The sequence below is a fragment of the Cricetulus griseus genome, chromosome 2 (genome assembly GCF_003668045.3).
Source record: "Cricetulus griseus strain 17A/GY chromosome 2, alternate assembly CriGri-PICRH-1.0, whole genome shotgun sequence".
NCBI classification, from domain to species: domain Eukaryota; kingdom Metazoa; phylum Chordata; class Mammalia; order Rodentia; family Cricetidae; genus Cricetulus; species Cricetulus griseus.
Window position 1 is genome coordinate 33525673 of NC_048595.1, and position 19345 is coordinate 33545017.

The 19345-nt window shown below is 40.9% G+C and overlaps 2 protein-coding genes across 2 annotated transcripts; both read left to right on the plus strand.

Moving 5' to 3' along the window:
• The first annotated feature begins 1184 nt into the window (after window positions 1-1184).
• On the plus strand, window positions 1185-2123 carry LOC100772253 (olfactory receptor 2A12-like). The gene has a single exon (XM_027398969.1). It carries the CDS (start codon window positions 1185-1187, stop codon window positions 2121-2123), a length of 939 nt encoding a protein of 312 aa, XP_027254770.1.
• Window positions 2124-14798: 12675 nt separating this feature from the next.
• LOC100771971 (olfactory receptor 2A12-like) lies at window positions 14799-15795 on the plus strand. Its single transcript, XM_027398968.2, is given in 2 exon segments — window positions 14799-14825; window positions 14827-15795. Coding segments are annotated over 2 exon segments (996 nt in total).
• Window positions 15796-19345: the final 3550 nt, after the last annotated feature.

Below are 19345 nucleotides of genomic sequence, written 5' to 3' on the forward strand. Positions count from 1 at the left end.
CATCAGTGCTCAGAGCTGCCTTGTGAAATGCCCTTTAGATATGGTTCACTGTTCTATCGGAGTGTCTGTTGTTATGCTTGTTCTCTTCTAGACCTTTGTATAAGTATTTTGAATACTTTTTTTTTGCTTATTCTAGATTGTCATTATTGTTTCCTCCAAGGAAAGCGTTCATTTAAATGAATCTTACCTATGCTTCCCCTAAAATGATAGATAGAAAGATAGATATGTTTATCAGGTTTGAATCTAAAACAAGTAGTTTCTTTAGATTTACCACTTTAGGCTATACTACACCTAGAATTGATGTTTCTGTACAGAGGGATATAGGAGTAAAATAACAGGAAGAAGTAACTTTCCTGCTCTCATATCCACATGATTCATCAGCATTCCCTGGGAAGACTACTGTGTCCCCAGTGCATTGCATACATGACCTTCTGTCATTACTCAAATGACTGTGTGTCTAGACCTCCATTGGACTGATGTTTGTTCTGTCTTCTCCTACTTTTTACTCTATATTTTGCATATGTCTATGACGTGGTCAGAGACTGACATGAGGTTCATCCGCAATTGTTCTGACAATATTCCTTGAGATAGGGTGGTCTCTAAGTTGAAATCAGTACTCATCAATTCAGCTAGTGTAGTTAGACCTCTTATTCTGGGGATCCTCTGTGTCTGCTTTCCTAAACTTGGAATGAGACTGTGAGACTGCATATGATAAGTGATGTGTTATCTGCTGTTTCCAGGAGTTCTGTGAGATGATTTAGACACCCATCTTAATCCTGAGACATGAGTGTCATCAGCCTCATTTGATAAATGAAGAGACTGAGGCATTGTGAGGACCAGTAATTGAGAAGAGTACACAGAAACTGAACAGTGTGTTCAGAGCCTACAACCCAGTCTTTCTTTTTTAAATTAAAAAATTATTTTTTATGTGGATGAGTTTTTGCCTATATACATGTTTAGCACCATAAGTGTGTCTTGCCCATTGAGGTCAGAGAAGGGAGTCAGATCTCTTGGAACCCGAGTTACAACAGATCTAAGCTGTCTGGTTCCCAGCAACAGCAGTCAGTGTTCTTATCCTTTGAGCTACCTTCAGCAGCCTGTATCTCCCCCTTCTGCCTCTATAGACGGCATGTGACATGTGACACATAGATAAATGTGTTTCTTTTACAGCTTCTACTGTTGGGATGATTCCAGAGCAAAACCAAAGCTGGGTTTCTGAGTTTATCCTGCTTGGCTTCTCCAGTGACCCCACAACCAACAGCATCCTCTTCACTGTGTTCCTTCTCATCTACCTGAGCTCAGTCATGGGCAATGGGCTCATCATCATGCTGATCTGCATGGACACACAGTTGCACACGCCCATGTACTTCTTCCTCTGTATACTCGCCATGTTGGATCTGTGCTATGTCACCACCACCATGCCCCAGATGTTGGTGCATCTTCTTGCTAAATCTCAGACCATCTCCTTTGCTGGCTGCTGGCTGCAGATGTATGTGTTTGGTGCCCTGGGTGTAACTGAATGCACCTTGTTTGTTGTCATGGCTTATGACCCGTATGTGGCCATTTGCTACCCACTGCATTATACTATCATACTCAACTGGGGACTGTGTAGACAGTTGGCAGCTGGGTCTTGTGTCTGTGGTTTCCTTTCTGCTTTGTTACATACTTTCTTCACCATGAGTCTGCCATATTGTGGGCCCAACAAGGTCAACCACTACTTCTGTGAAGGCCCTTCAGTGCGTAGCCTGGCTTGCATGGATACTCACCTCATTGAAATGATAGATCTGGTCTTGAGTGCTTTTCTGATTGTTATTCCCATTTGCCTGATTGTAGCCTCCTACATTCATATTGCCATGGCAATTCTCAAAATCAAGTCCATCCAGGCTCGCTGCAAGGCTTTTTCTACCTGTGCCTCTCACCTGACTGTGGTCACATTCTTCTATGGTCCAGCCTCTTACATGTACATGAGGCCCAACTCCAGCTACTCTCCTGAGAGAGACAAGCAGATGGCACTCTTTTACAATGCCTTCACAGCCTTGCTCAACCCAGTGGTCTACAGTTTGAGGAACAAAGATATCAAGAGAGCATTCCTCAAGGTGATGTGTCATGGTAGGGTGCACTAGTGAACCAGAAAAAGCTACATTGGAGTTTTCACTTTTTGAGACAGGGACAGATTTTTTATTTATGTAACTGGCCGGTTCCTTTGATCATAGTACTTGGTAATTAGAACAAACCACTGTGAAATCAAGGTGGCTATCTTTATTGACAGGCTGCATTAAGGTACAATTTGAAACTCCAGCAATCTTTTTGAGTTGTAGCCGCAAGGATTCATCTGTTACTCATGTTTGTAGCTGTAGGTTGGGAGTGACCTTCTGTCCTCTCACATCCATCCTGAAGGAGGAACCTTATGTCCAATGTGTCATCCCATAGCAGAAGGGAAGGGACCCTGGACAAACTCACAATGACTCAGCTTCTCAAGAGTGACCTGCTTCTCTTTCAACACAGTCTTCTGGCCAAAGCAAGTAGTATGGGCCAACCTGAGAACAGGAGGTGGGAAGTTTTTTGTGTAGAGAGAAGCAATACTAGTTCTGTTGGCCATGGTCTGCTATGTTCTTTCCTCTACCTAGAAGGCAGCAAGTAATGTGCATTATGTAACCTGTTGCAGTTCCCAGAAAACAACAGCATATGTATAAACCAACATAAAACATGCTAACTGGATAGCATGATAGTGGAGACAGCAGAAGGCTGGGGCAGTATATGCTAAGTAGCAAGCATGTGTTGTCAGGACAGAATTAAGGTGATAGATTATGGAACAGAACCAATACAGCTCAGAAAACTAACTTCAGACATAAAGTCAGTGTGGTCTATGGGGAAACATGATGAACTCTTGTGTCAAATGATGCAATTCTGGAAATAAAGGGAGCTGAGGTCTCATTGGAACAGTCTCAACTTTTGCTCCTCATTGTAGGTGGAATCCAAGGCACAACCCACCCTTGACTGCAGATGCTAGATTCCCTTTTACACTTTGATGGTGTGGGTATGGATGGCATCTCATTTTCAGAGTAGCTCCTACCTGACTAATCAGCAAATTCGTGTCTGATTCATTGCCTGAACTATAACTCACTGAGTAGATCAGGCTGGCAACAAACTCAGAGATCCTCCAAACTCTGACCTAGTAGTTCTGGCTTTAAAATTCTATTTTACCATACCTGGCCAAGCACTTTTAGCTCTTGTTATTTTTTAGCATATGTATGAAATTGTTTCTTGATCCCATGTCATGAAAATTTACTCCTGTTTTTTGTCTTGAAAGTTTTTTGGTTTTTGGGGGGTTTTGTTGTTGTTGTTGTTTTGACCCTTTTTCAATTAACTGCTTTGTATGGTATGCATCAAGGGCCCAGTTACATTCTTTTTCAGGTTGGTATCTATGAGTACAACTTTATTTTCAGACTTTCATGGACCGCCAGCTCCCCCAACAATGATATGAGTCTTATTATTAATTATGAAAGCTTGGCCTTTAGCTTAAGCTTTTTCCCAACTAGCTCTTATAGCCTGATTCTACCAATCTAAGTCCTGCCACATGGCTTTTTACCTCTCTTCTGCTCTGTATGTCTGACTTGTTCCACATCTAGTTGGCATCTCCCTTGTATGCCCACATTCATATCAGGTTCCTCTCTTCCCCCAGAAGTCCAGCCTATTCTCTTGTCTATCTATTGGCCATTCAGATCTTTATTAAACCAATCAGTAGGCACCTTACACACAGATGATCAAATATCCCACAATATTTCACCCTTTTGTCTAAATAAAAAAAGGTTTAAATCTAACACTATCAGAACTATTATCAAGAAAAAATACATTCAAGATGTGTAGTCCATTAGTTTTGGAAAATTTATTTTTTATAGTGAAGCACTAAATATTTAATAATTAATCATAAGTGCAATCATTCATATTTAGTTGATTATAATGTCATGGTTTTTTTTCTTCTCGTATACAAAGGTTGCTTGTTAAGACCAAGCATTAGAAACAAAACTCAAAATATCCATTACTTTTCTTAGGGTTTCAGTTGAGTTTTGTTTTTCTTTTTTCCAATTTTTTTATTTAAATTAGAAACAAGATTGTTTTACATGTCAATCCCAGTTCCCTCTCCCTCCCTTCCTCCTTTGCCCCCCCCCCCCCCCTAACACCCTACCTATCCCATACCCTTTCTGCTCCCCAGGGAGGGTGAGGCCTTTCATGGGGGGGCTTTTCAGAGTCTGTCATATCCTTTGGGATAGGGCCTAGGCCCTCCCCTGTGTTTCTAGGCTCAGGGAGTATCCCTCTATGTGGAATGGGCTCCCAAAGTAGTTTTGGCAAATTTGAAGAAATGACTATCTTTCCTATCTTGATGAGTCCAAAGTTTTATACCTAAACCACTGTCTATCATAACTTATATTACCAACCTAAAAATATCTTTTTGGATCTTAAAACATTTTCTTAGAAGAACACCTTTAACTTTTATGTCTCTAAACCTCATAAACTTTACATCTGTTTTCTAAGTTTCTTTTCTGAACTTGATAACAAAGAAAACAGTATAACTATCTATTCTTCGATTCCCATCAGAGCCAAGAGGATAAAATATTACCTGAGTAAACAGGAAGTACAGAGCAAACAACTTCCACAACTATAGAAATAACAGGGACAGATGGCTGCCTAACAGTCACCAAAGGTTCCTCTGCAACTTGGGGGCAACCATCTTTGGCCTACAGGCCTAAACTATCTGACAGACTTTTCTGTGAAGCAGTTCAGACCCAACAGCTTCCAAGAACTGGGGCAGGTAAACATGGCAACCAGCAGTTACTCAAAGGCATAATTCTTGGCTCTCATGGACCTGAGGAGGGATGAGCCAGAATCCAGCATCATTTGCTAAGCAGAGCTAGGTAGCTGGTATCCTAGTCATTTGCCTAGATATTAAGGGTTTGGCTCACACAGTCTGAGGAATAATGCAAATGAGAAAATAAATAAATAAATAAATAAATAAATAAATAAATAAATAAATCAGGTCCATACTGAGAAAAATCTCTAAATAGGTCCAGTATGCTTGAAAATGAACTTAGGAACTGAAGAAAGAGAAGAAAATTTGCATAGTTACAAAAAGAGTAAATTGTTTGAAAATAATGAAGTCTTTAAAGAAAGATGAAAGCAGCATAAAAAGAATAAGTTACATAAATATGGGAAATACACAGGGTATCTGGATCCTGTAGGGAGTTTTGTTGACTTTGAATTTTTAATGATAATGAACAAAAAACATTTACTGAGAAACATTAGATTAGACATTAGACAAAAAACTGGTAAATTAAACTTGCTTATATATTTTAAGGATGATTTAACTTTAGAATAACAGTCGGAAACCAGGCATTAGTGGCCCATGCCTTTAATCCCAGCACTCGGGAGCCAGAGGCAGCCAGATCTCTGTGAGTTCCAAGCCAGCCTGGTCTACAGAGCAAGTTCTAGGACAGCCTCCAAAACAATATAGAAAAATTCTGTTTCGAAAAAAGAAAAAGAACAAAAGAATAAGAGTCAGAAAATAAATGTGTTGCATTGGGGGGGAGGTTATGCCTTAATTTCCACAGGAAGCAAAAGCTATTGGTTTGTACCGAAATTAATAAAGAGAAGATTTAATATGGGGAGACCTCCTGTGAATCTTGGCTGCAGTCATGAAGTAAGAAATGAAGAAAAACTATAAGACAGGTGATTTATAAGCTGATCCCACAACATGGAAAAACACCTCAGAATGGATGAGACAGATGATAAATCTTGTTAGCTACAGAATCCTCATGACTTGTTATTACAAACCATCATTTCATATGACATGCATGGAGAATCATATTACAGTGTGTTTATACAGTCCAGACAGACATATAAAGTTGACTGATGTCTTTTACCTGCTCAAAGGTAAAGCAAAATATCATCTTTAGTTGACTTGTGCATACCACAATTCCATACTTGTGTTAATGCAGATACGTATGTTACCTTTAAAAGTTTGTGTGTTTTCAGAACAAAGAACTAGAAATCAATGAAGAAGACAAGTAGCCCAGGTGATACAACCTCTCATAATGCCTCTGTTTCAGTTTCTTCAAAACTCTGCAACCAGAACAATTTCAAAGCTGATAACTGAGATGGTCCACCCTCACAGACTACTCCAGCCAGGATTTCTGCTCACCTCGAACTTCCCCATCACAGAGACAGAACAAATGATACAGCTAGCTCTCTCAGGACTTAACCATCATCTCAATTTTCCCAGGGTCTCCTAAGATGTTGTCACTCACAGATTGCAGGAAGCAGCCTAGAGAACATGATGCTCATATTCCCCAAAATAGGATGGGTAATTTTTGGTCATTTTGGATGTTTATCATTGTTTAACGGAGTTGGTTGCAAGCTGTTATTGGTCATGTTCAAGGTACAAATTAAGCAACAAAAGTTAGATTCAGGGATCTCTTTCTGAAAAGTTAAAGTGGGGACTTAGGAATGATAAAATAAAACGGTATATTACTGAATCTACTTTTAAAATAAAAAGCTACTATTAATGTGAAATAGTTTTAATTGGTATAGATTTTTGTTTATTGCTACAAATTTAAGGTTATTTTTGTTAGAACATACTGTATATATGTTTCTACCCTAGGTTAGAGTACTGTACCTATGCAGGTCATTTTTAAATGTCCTTGAATTTTCTCAGGAGATTTTGTCCCTTTACTCTTTTCAGGGGTGCATATATGTCTCTCATAGGCTACTCCTTGTTTCCTAGCTTCTCTGGGGTTGTGGACTGTAGGCTGGTTATCTTTTGCTCTATATCTAAGATGCACTTATGTGTGAGTACATACCATATTTTTCTTTCTGTGTCTGGGTTACCTTACTCAGGATGGTTTCTTCTAGTTCCATCTATTTGCCAGTGAATTTCAAGATGTCATTGTTTTTTTTTTTTCTGCTGAATAGTACTCCATTGTGTAAATGTACCACATTTTTTTTTATTCATTCTTCGGCTGAGAGGCATCTAGGTTGCTTCCAGGTACTGGCTATTACAAATAATGCTGCTATGAACATGGTTGAACAGATGTCTTTGTGGGATGAATGTGCATCCCAGAGATATCTGCCTAAGAGTGGAATTGCTGGATCTCAAGGTAGAGTAATTCCCATTTTCCTGACAAAGCAGCATACTGATTTTTTGAAACATATTGACATCTTAGCAAAATAGTCTTCTGTTACAAGAACCACAAATGATCATGTGACCTCAGTGCCCATAACTCTGTGTGTGTGTGTAGATGAAAATTATTTTCTTTTCTTTTATCATTATTGTTCCTATCAGTGCCTATAATTAACTGGGAACCCATTTATTGGGTCACAAAGCTGGCATCATCAAATATCAGTGTGAACCCACTGATATATCTAGTAATATATGAAGGAACAAGTAGGTTACTAAATCAAATGACCCAAGTGGTCTACTCTAGTTATATCCCTTCCACAGCCTGTGTCTGTGGTCACAAGGGCAGTTCCCTATTTTGGATTGTAGAAGAAGAGAAAAATCTTAATGGTAACACATGGTTCTATGTGACATGCCTGTCAAACCTGAAAGTGACCAGGTGAGCACTATGTCCTATTTCTGGAATATGCCTGAAGACAGCAGTGAGGAAAACCCATTCAGGGGAAAGAACATTGTCCATAACACTTGGTTTGGAAGAGGAAATGTTTTGTAGGTAATAGTCTAAATGATGAGTGCATTGTGGCCTATGTGTTGGTTACATGGTCATGAACATCCATGGAATATAATTGTAAAATTGGATAAAGTGAGTTTGAAGGGATCTGTGGGTAACCATCTTAGAAAATGGAAATAATGTCAAAATATTCCTGTCTCAAGTGAATCCCTATCAAAGGTGTCCTCAAGAGGACATGATATAAAGAATTGAGTGGATGGGATGGCACTTCTGCAGACACCTGTTTCCCCCTTTCCCTAACCATCCTCTCATGGATTGTCATGGTCGTCTTCACATCCTTCTCCAGATACAAAACAAGAAAACTTTTTGAAGTACTCGTTCAATCAAATGAGCACGTTCTTACATGGTCCATTAATAAGGCTTTGTCATCTGGGGCCAATTAATGAGTCTCTGGTTGTAAGAGCTGTGGATGCGGCCTTCTACTTTCTCCAATCTCACCATCCTCTTGTTTAGGCCTGTGGTCCACCTGATGCAGAGGGGAACATCTAGAGTTTGACTTTTCCTTCTTGCTGACCCATGACCACCAAGGAGTAGGCCAGGCTCTAAAAAGCAGGAGTGTTTTTGTTAGACCCCAGGTACAGCCATTAGCTTGAACTCACACAATTAAGCATGTGGTAGATATGACAGATTTAGCCTCATTCAAGAGGCAAGTGGCCAGGCCCTGGAGTTGGTTCCATCATTCCCTAGCTGACTGACCTTTGCCAAATTACTCAGGTTATCTGGGTCATTGTGTGTTATCTGGGCAATAGGCACATAGGACCATGCTTGTAAATCTCTTGGTGTTGCAATGATTTAAAAAAGGGCGGGGGGGATACCATCCTTTGCAACAGCCATGAGGTTCTTATGTCTGCCTATAATTTTGAGTCTTCACTCAGAAAGGTGTAACAATCCTAGCTGACCTTAAGTTTTTTCCACTCTTTTGGCTTTTTCTTTTGCCAGATACCAAATATGCTTTCTGTGGGATGTTGGGATTTTTGACATTTTCCAAGTTACATCTCCATCATGTGACTGCTTTTCTGCCATGTTGCTGACATACATGTCAACCTCAAATCCTGTGTTTATCTCTCTATCTCTTTCTCTCTCTTTCTCTTGAGCTTCCTCCCTATGAATCTAGAATAAAACATCCAAGACTAAACCTAACAGAGCTATGATGGCTGTTTCTACATGTAACAACAGGTTCTGTTTGCTTGTCTCTGAAAGTGTTTCCTTATCTATCCTGGTGAAGAATCTCTTCCTGGACTCCACTGCCTCTTCAGAGCTGATGAGGATCAACAACAGGAATGAGAAGAGTTGGTTTCAGAGCAGTAGAACAAGTATTATTAACAGTACTGCAGGAATCTAAAGGTACTTCTGATTAGTGCTGATTGCCAATTACTAAGGTATAAATAAAAGCATCATGGCCAATGTCATGGTTGCAACACATGCCACTGGACAGCAGTGGAGATCACATGGCATTGTACAGTGTTTCAACCAGCAAATGCACCACACTAAACAACTGCTAGGACACAGAGCACAGGAAAATGGATTGTTCATCAGGATGTGCAGAGTTCAGAGCATTCATTACCTTCACTGTCTTTTTAATGCTATCAATCAAGCTGTAGCCTCAAGAATTCTGTTTACTCAGGTGCTATGCAGCTGAGCCGCATTCCTAGGCAATCTGATTTGTTTCCAACACAATATATTTAATTGTTATTTTATAATTAACCTTTATTATTGGCTGTGTTTAAGGAGAAGCTCACAGAAATTCTAACCCCTTATCAATCAATCAGTCTAACCAGGAAGACTTTATACTCCAGTCTTCTCCTTCTGAATCCATAGGAAACCAAAACACAGAAAGAGCTGGAGATGGAGAACTGAGGTCAGGAAAACTGGCCAGAACTTGAGGCAGGGTAGTGACATCATCATACTTAGAGTCTAGACAGCCTAGAAGGGAAGAGGTTACTATTGGAATTCTTTGGAAGAGGCAACCAAGGCAGAATAACAGCAAGTTCAAGAGAACATGTTACAGAGCTTGATATATTTGAACCCAAATGCTTATTTGCATCCAAGAAACATGAGCCCCTCAGAGAGTGTCTTACTCCACTGTCATGGGATGTCACTGCTGACTTCCATGTTGTTATGACACGGTGGACTCTTTTTGTTTGTTTATATGATTGTTTATCTTGCATGAATGTATGTAAAGCATATGCATGCCTGGTCCCTAGGGAGGTCAAAAAAAGGCACCAGATCCTCTAGAACTGGACTTATAGATGGTTGTGAGCTGCCATGTGTGATCTTGGAACCAAACTTGGTGCTCTGCAAAACCAGGAAATCCACTTTTTCTCATAGCCACCCTTCAGACCCATTGTTGTTGACTCTTCATTAGCACTAGAGTAGCTGAGTAAGAAAAGGGGGTGATTCAAGCATAGTCACACTGAGTGTCAGTGTTCAGGGTCTGATCAGCAAAAGAGGAATCAGAATGAGAATTTAAGTCCTTGACCTGTCTATCAGGTGACCAGGTCCCACCTCAACTTCTCTGAGCTGCTCTTATTCCCCAATTAGTCTAGAAAAGGGAACAGTTCACCACTCTTCTTCCTGTGGGTTTTTCCTCCTATGCTGCCCCAAGGGTCTCACTTTAGTGCTCTTCTTGATAGCATCCAGGGATCATCTCAGCATCTCTACTGGGAACAGAAATGGCCCTTTCCCATCTCTCCTGGGAGGCTCAGAGAGGAGGCAGGGTCATAAAACCTCAGCATCCTGTTCCACTGGGAAGAGGTGAAGATGTGTGAGCTTGCCTTTGATAAGCAGGATTGTATAGGGATCATCTTCAGGAGCTGGGGCTGGTCCACTTGCAAGGGGAGTGAGAGACTCAACCCTCCAACTCTACAGCACCCTGGAATTTTTCTGGAGATTGAGCTTTCTAGAATCCTTCTCTCTGGACTCAGTTGCTTTAGGAGGCTTCCCATTAGCCTCTTTCTCATTAGATAAAGAAACCGGCAGTCATTGACACATTCCTTGGATTTACAAGTGGTAAGATGATCACTGGTGTTTGGCTCGTGAGTGGAGTAAGGCATCTTTGGTACTGGAGATAAGAAGTAGCCAAGCCATCCACCTCCAGGGCCCCTGTGCCTACATCTCAAACTCCCCAGACCTCTTCCCTCATTGCCTGCTCTTCTTTTTCTCAACCTTGTGTCCTTACTTCCTCTTCCTTTCTCCTGTTATTAGTTCCATAAATATTTATAGAGAGTTTTTCTGTTTCAAAGCATGTTGATAGAAAAAAATATCAAGTCCTAAGCTCAAAGATCCCAAATGAAGCAGAAAGTCATATCCATAACAGAGCACTGATGGTCAATGTCTTCAAAGGAGTCTTCCCACACCCCAGAGACAAAGCTTGATACCTTGTGGGCAGAGCAATCATGATTGTTTTGTTTTATTTTTTGTTTTGTTTTGTTTTGTTTTGAGAAGGTGAATGGTTAGTCTCCTGTAGCCTAGCTTAGCCTCAAACTTGTCATACAGTTGAGTATTACCTAGTACTCCTGATCCTAAACCTTCCAGATTCATGCTTTGTAGGTTGGGGCTGACACGTGTCACTCTTTCTGGCCGGGAATTCCATCCTGACATCTTTATGTGTGAATCCTGGGCTCATAGAATTGGGCCACCATCCTGCTGGGACACCTTAAGTGAAGTAATCCATTACAGGCTACAGGTCACTAAATGGTGTCCCCATGCCATAGAAATCACACCTCAAATCCCCTTTCCTTGAATTCATGGAAGTTGAATTTATCGAGAGTCTCCCGCATTCAGACTGGAGGGAAATCTCATCAGGAGAGCTTGTCTGTGGCTCATTGTCCAGCTCTGTCCTAGGAGGACTCTGGACTGTGCTGAGTTTCAAAAAGATCAACTAGATGGACAATGTGAAGACTTTGTCTTCCTCACCTCCCTACTTCAGGGCCTGTGTAACAGAGCAGAGAAGGTGACTGAGAGCCAGGCTCTGATGTCATACCACCTAAACCCCCACTTCTCCCATGTAGAGATTGTAATTTGGAATTTGATGCCCTCTCCGGGTCATAGTTTCACCTATAACACACAGGTAAGAATATTTCCATCAGTGAACTTCTGTGATGTTAAGATAAATTGAGTGGCACAATTGGTAGAATATACAATTTATCCAATAAATATTAGTTGTTTTTATTGTTTCAAAGATTAGGAAGTTACCCATACAGTCAAACTCTTCTCAGAGTTAATTCTTTCTTCATTGTGTGGGGTTTCAGTAAACAAGGAAGTAACAAAGGGTCATACAAGTTGTTTGGTGTCTAAATTCATTTCAGAACTGCCCCCCCAATGAACTCCTCAGCCAATGCCCAATAAATGGAGGATATATCCTACCTGGGTTTGGGTGGGAGGTAGTAGCACAAGTCAGGGAAGTGTCCTTGCTGATCTGAGTCCTGATGTGGCCATAGTGTGGGGAACATTGTGCAGCTGGTGGTTCCTCCTCCATGAGGAGAAGCTATGAACTTCTTAGTGTATAAGGGAAACAGAGGCATGCACAATACCGGGAGTTCTTGCATGGGGATTTGTGTGTGGACAGACAGGAGATGGAAGAGACGGTTGTGAGCCAAGGCTTAGTCTTCACAGAGCAAGCAGGTTAGGAATAGCTGTGTCCCCACCTCAAATGACAGGACTTGAGAGCTCATAAAAGGCTTTCAGCAGGCCCAGATAGGAACTGTATGACAACTTTGAAAAACCAGTGCAGCAGTCACATGAAGAACATGCAGAGGAAGAAACATGCCCTGCACCGAGAAAGGGAAGAAGACACTATGTTCTGCCCCAAACAAGAACTGGTTTGCAGTTGATCCCTATCAGGAAAGGGAAAATCAGTTTTCTTCATTAGAGTGTCACTGTGCATATCAGCTACTCTATGACTGGCCACATGCTTAGGAGTACTTGGCCACTAGGATTTGGTTTTGGTTTGGTACTTTTGTTTTGCTTTTAGGTTTTTGCTTGTTTGTTTGTTTGTTTGTTTGTTTATCAAGGCAGGGTTTCTCTGTGTAGCTTTGGAGCCTATCCTGGCACTCACTCTGGAGACCAGGCTGGCCTCAAACTCACAGAGATCCCCCTGCCTCTGCCTCCCAAGTGCTGGGATTAAAGACTACCACCAACGCCCGGCCTTGCTTTTAGTTTTTTTTTTTTAAAAAAAAAAAAACTTTTGTAGTTTGTTTTGTTTAGAAATAAAGAGTAGCAGGGAAAATGCCTAAGAGTTGGATGGAGATGGTATGGGAGAATTTGGGTGAGGGGAGGAATATGATCAAAATATATTATATGAAAGTAATTTTTAAAAATTAGAGAAAAAGTATAGAATGTGCTGAAGGAGGAAAACGTAGAGGCAAGAGGCACATGGGGATGCTGATACAGAAATGTCAGGAGAGATGATGGGCTCCTGACCTGGGTTTGAAGGGAGGACAGCTGTGAGAGTTATGAGAACTGATCAGGAGAGGGGATGGGGCCAGGGAAGCTGAGGATTGAGGGTGTCTAGAGGTCTCTTTCATATTTCTACTCTCATGAAAAACAATGCCTTGCTGATTAGCATGAGTGGCACCATAGTTCAGACTATTGTGCACAGTGTTTAGAATTTCCTTTGCATGTCATTTCTTGAGCCTGTGTTTGTATGCATCTTCTTGTTTTCATATTGTTTCGGGAATATAGTTGATATTTGGATTGCTGGGCAACACATTAATGTATTCAACTTTAGGGAACACAGTCACACACATACTAAAGGGATCTTTTTAATTTACTCAATTGGATCTAGATTATTCTCATCAATCCGAGCTATCTGTTATTGTAGCCATGCTGGTAGGCATGTGGTGATGTGAGATTGAGAAGAGGAGAGTGGGAGTCGGAAGTGAGGGGTTCTCCTGCAGTTTCCAGATGAGCAATGTTGCTGGGAATATTAGCCTCCCAATGCTCGCAACTGTCTTGTGAAATGCCCTGTAAAAACGGTTCACTGTTCTATTAGAGTGTCTGTTGTTATGCTTGTTCTTTGTAGACCTTTGTACAAGTATTTTGAGTACTTACTTTTTTTGCTGATTATAGGTTACCATTATTGTTTCCTTCGAGGAAAATGCTCTTTGAAAGGATCTTACCTATGCTTATCCTAAAATGATAGATATATTTATCAGGTTCAAGTCTAAAATAATAGATTCTTTATATTTATCACTTAAAGCTATATAATACTTGGAATTGATTGTTTCTGTACAGAGGGATATAGGAGTAAAATAACAGGAAGAAGAAACTTTCCTGCTCTCATATCCACATGATCCATCAGCATTCCCTGGGAAGACTACTGTGTCCCCAGTGCATTGCATACATGACCTTCTGTCATTACTCAAATGACTGTGTGTGTCTAGACCTCCATTGGACTGATGTTTGTTCTGTCTTCTTCTACTTTTTACTCTTTATTTTGCATATGTCTGTGATGTGTGGTCTGAGACTGACATGGGGTTCATCCATAATGGCTCTGACAATATTTCTTGAGTCTGGGTCTCTCAGTTGAACACAGTACTCATCATTTCAGCTAGTGTAGCTAGCTAACCATCTTGTTGTGGGGATCCTCTGTGTCTGCCTTCCCAGAGCTGGAATGAGAGTCTGAGGCTGTATATGATACGTGATGTGGTATCCGCTGTTTCCAGGAGTTCTGTGAGATGCTTTAGATACCCATCATAATCCTAAGACATGAGTGTCATCACCTCATTTGATAGATGAAGAGACTGTGCATTGTAGGGTCAGTAACTTGAGAAGAGTGCAGAGAAACTGAACAGTGTGCTCAGAGCCCACAACCTAGTCTTTCTTTTTTTAATTAAAAAGGATTATTTTTACTTTATGTGTATGAGTTTTTGACTATATACATGTTTGTGCACCATGTATGTGTTTAGCCTATGAAAGTCAGAGAAGGGAGTCAGATCCCCTGGAACTTGAGTTACAACAGCTCTAAGCTATCTGGTTCCCTGGAACAGCAGTCAATGTTCTTAACCTTGAGCCACTCAGCAGCCTGTGTCTCCCCTTTCTGCCTCTATAGATAGCATGTGCCAGGTGACATATAGATGAATGTAATTCTCTTACAGCCTGCACCATGTGGATGATTCCAGAGCAGAACCAAAGCTGGGTTTCTGAGTTTATCCTGCTTGGCTTCTCCAGTGACCCCACAACCAACAGCATCCTCTTCACTGTGTTCCTTCTCATCTACCTGAGCTCAGTCATGGGCAATGGGCTCATCATCATGCTGATCTGCATGGACACACAGCTGCACACGCCCATGTACTTCTTCCTCTGTATACTCGCCATGTTGGATCTGTGCTATGTCACCACCACCATGCCCCAGATGTTGGTGCATCTTCTTGCTAAATCCAAGGCCATCTCCTTTGCTGGTTGCTGGCTGCAGATGTATGTATTTGGTGCTCTGGCTACTACTGAATGCACCTTGTTTGTTGTTATGGCTTATGACCGATATGTGGCCATTTGCTACCCATTGCATTATACTGTCATCCTCAACTGGGGACTGTGTAGACAGTTAGCAACTGGGACTTGTGTCTGTGGTTTCCTCTCTGCTTTGTTACATACTTTCTTCACCATGAGTCTGCCATATTGTGGGCCCAACAAGGTCAACCACTACTTTTGTGAAGGCCCTTCAGTGCGTAGCCTGGCTTGCATGGATACTCACCTCATTGAAATGGTAGACCTAGTCTTGAGTGTTTTTGTTGTTCTTACTCCAATTTCTCTCATAGTGGCCTCCTATGTTCACATTGCCAAGGCAATTCTCAAGATCAAGTCCACCCAGGCCCGCTGCAAGGCTTTCTCTACCTGTGCCTCCCACCTGACTGTGGTCACATTCTTCTATGGTCCAGCCTCTTACATCTACATGAGGCCCAACTCCAGCTACTCCCCTGAGAGAGACAAGCAGGTCTCACTCTTTTACAATGCCTTCACTGCCTTGCTCAACCCTGTGGTCTACAGTCTGAGGAACAAAGACATCAAGAGGGCATTTCTCAAGGTGATAGGGCATGGTAGGGTGGACTTCTAAATCAGGATCCACAAGAAGCTGCATAGGAGTATTCACTTTTTCAGACAGGGACAGATTCTTTATGTAACTGGCCTGTGCCTTTGAACTAATGCAGTATTAGGTTATTGGAACAAACCACTGTGAAAACAAGGTAACTATCATGATTCACAGGCTGCATTATGGTACAATTCTAAACACCTCAGTAATATTATTGAGTTATAGTTTCAAATTTCATGTGTTGCTCATATTTGTAGCTGTAGGTTGGGTGTGACCTTCTATCCTTCAATATCCTTCTTGAAGGTGGAACCTCATGTCCAACATGTCACCCTAGAACAGAATGGAAGGAACAGTGGACAAACTCACAATGACTCACCTTCTCAAGGGTGACCTGCTTCTCTTTCCACCCTTTCTTTTGGCCAAAGAAAGTAGTATGGTCCATCCTGAGAACAGGAGGTGGGAAGTTTTTGTTTGTTTGTTTATTTTGTAGAGAGAAGCAATACTAGTTCTGCTGGCCATGGTCTGATATGTTCTTTCCTCTACCTTGAAGGCAGCAAGTAATGTGCATTATGTAACCTGGTGCAGTTCCTAGAAAACAACAGCATATGCAGAAACCAATACAAAACATGCTAACTGGATAGCATGATAGGGAGACAGCAGAACACTGAGACACTTTATGTTAAGTAGCACAGCATGTCTTGTCAGACAGAAATCTTGAGCTCATGGCTGGACACTAGTCAGTGCTCTACCCACTTATCAGAATTCCATTGATCAATGCTAAAACTCTGAACATTTGAAATCTTAGTGCAACAACAGCGTATGTGAGGAAAGAACTCTGAAACAATTCCCAGTTTTCCTATACTTTAAGTCTTTTTCTTATACATTTACAATTTGCGTTTACACACCTTAAGTCATTTTCTTAGACCCTGAAAACTTAAGCTTTTATATCCCCAGAACTTTCCATATCTTAGAACATTTTCCTAGATCTCAGAATTTGTATGGACTTTAAAACTTTTTCTTTCTTTCTAATAACTTACCAGAGACACGAGTAGTTATTTTTGGGAACAGCCATTGCAAGGATGTTCCTTTAGTGAAAAGCTACACCTGAAATCTGTTCATTCTTTAATGTGAAGCCTGTTAGCAAGGCAACCCTGTCTGCTGTTGGGAGCCATACAGCTTGGCATGAACCTTTAGGCCAAACTTGGAAAGTCACGTAGTTATAGAACTGTCTTTTGATTATAAATGGCTTCTAGAAGCATGAGCACTCAGAAGGAACAACATGACCCAGACATCAATACGTTGTTCCAACCACAAGCCCACTTACTTAAGCAAACCTCCGCATCCCACTACTTACCTAAGCAACCTTCCTTCTTCTCACCACTCACCTAGTTAACCCTCCCTCTCCCCACCACCCATGAACTTTTACCCTGCCAACATCCTCTTTCTATAGTTTTCTAACATCCTGCTTAAACTAACACCTGGCTCTTGGCCTTTTTCCACCTCCCCTTTGCCCCATACTACTGACTATATAAGCTAACCTGGAAAAATAAAATTTGCCACTTGATCAGAATCCTGTCTTGTGGTCATTCTCTCGTGTCTCTTGTCCCCATTCAACTCCCTGGACTTCTTGCTCTAGGTTGCTGTCCTGCGGGTCAGGACAACTACAGTCTGTCTTTTCTTAACAAGAGAACAAGTGCCTCCAGGTAAACTAACAAGGTGGCTGCAGCCTTGGAGGAAGGAGCTGTTTGCCTTCTGCTGCCTAGCTGACAAAGCTACAGTTAGCCTAGCCATCAGTGCCATCAGATATCTGAGAAGGATAAATATATTATAAAGAATAATCTAAAAAGCATATGTATTAATTAAAATAATGGAGACTAATTCATAGTCATTATCTAGATGGTCATCCCAGGCTGCTCTGGTCTCCATGGCACTGGGGACAGAGGTAACAGAACAGCACCAGTCATGAGCCTCCAGACCCAAAAGTTGAGAGGCTTTTCCCATGGAGGAGGAATGTTGGGGACTGACCTTACTTTGTCTACGCAAAATGGGGCAGTCAATTTTCCAGTGTCCTGCCTGTCCACAGTTTGGGCTGTGCCAAGGCAGCAAGTGAGTCATTGGGTCTCTCTTTCCCAGTGGTTAGTGATAGCATAATCCAGATAGAGATATTATCACTGTGCCCATTATCTTCCTGGAGAACTTGGGGGTCACCGTTAGGATCTGGGAGTCTCTGTCTGTCATAGTAAGATTAGACATTATAAATGCCATATTCAGCAGATCTCTGACAAGTTTGAAGACCATTATCTATTAAGAATAGCTGAGCTTAATAATCCTTGCCTGTTTTTTAGTTACTTGCTTTAGGCTATACCTTGAAAACATATATAAGGAGGCTAAATAAAGCTGTAATTAATTACATCAGTACTTAGCATGACTACAAGTATAGTTCTGAAAATATTAAAGCTTAATCATCTTCAACAGTTTACAATAAAAAGAACAGTTTCTGAAGTGAATCTCAAATCATGAATACAGTCTATTGGGATATTGGTGACTTTATTTTCCTGGTCCTTACATAGTGCACCATTATAGAAAAATAACAGTTTTTGTATGACTTGGTGTCCCAGAATAGCTGCAGTTTTTTGACAATGTTAGCAAAAACAAGAACATTAGGTACACACTGCTTGTTTTGTTTTTGGAGACAGGGTTTCTCTATGTAGCCCTGGCTGTCCTGGAACTTGCTCTGCAGACCAGGTTGGCCTCAAACTCATAGAATCCCCTTAGATATACACTCTTAAATCAGTCTCTGTTAATGTGAATAGACCTTAGGCACAAATAGACATTTGCCAGTCTAACTGGGTCATTATCTTGCAGCATCTTAATATAGAAATAACCTATTTCTCTAATGTTTAATGTTTGGTGACCATAGCTGTGGACCTTATTTTAGTCTTTTATATATCTATTTATCAGGATCACATATTAATAAATACATTATAACAAGATAGCTTAAAATTTAAAATGCCTCATAGTATTATAAACTTAAATATTTTTAAAAACTGTTCCTTAAAAACCATCTGGTTTTTAAAATTTAAGTTTTCTGTAAAACTGCAAATTTTCTTTTAAGTTTAAAATCTGCCATAATAAAGTATTTTTTTTATTTCAAGAGTGCAGACACAGGGCACAACCACTGCCTGCAGAGACAAAACCAAATTCCAACAGTGCAGACAATTCCAAAACCATCTGGTGACACTTGTGTTACAAAGTTTGGCTGCCAGCAAGCTATGATTTTGTGTATGAACACATGGAGGTACAGCTTTAATACCTCATTAAACAAACATTGCTTTTAAATCCTACATTTTCTAAACGTTGTTTTTAAAACAGCAGAGAAATTATTATACAAAAATCTTATCCCAATTCAAAAGCTTCTTTGGAGACCTGTTGTCTCCTTTGTGGGCCACAGCACATAGTTGCCCTTAATCAAAATGGCAGTGAAGCCATAGAATGTCTTTCTTCTGCTACCCTAGTAAAGATGGCTACTAGCCATGTGGCTGCCTAAGGTGGCAGGCCATGTGTTGCTTATATC

Bases quoted from the DNA above. Each gene is read 5' to 3' on its own strand.
- LOC100772253 (XM_027398969.1), top strand. From the start codon at position 1,185: ATGATTCCAGAGCAAAACCAAAGCTGGGTTTCTGAGTTTATCCTGCTT.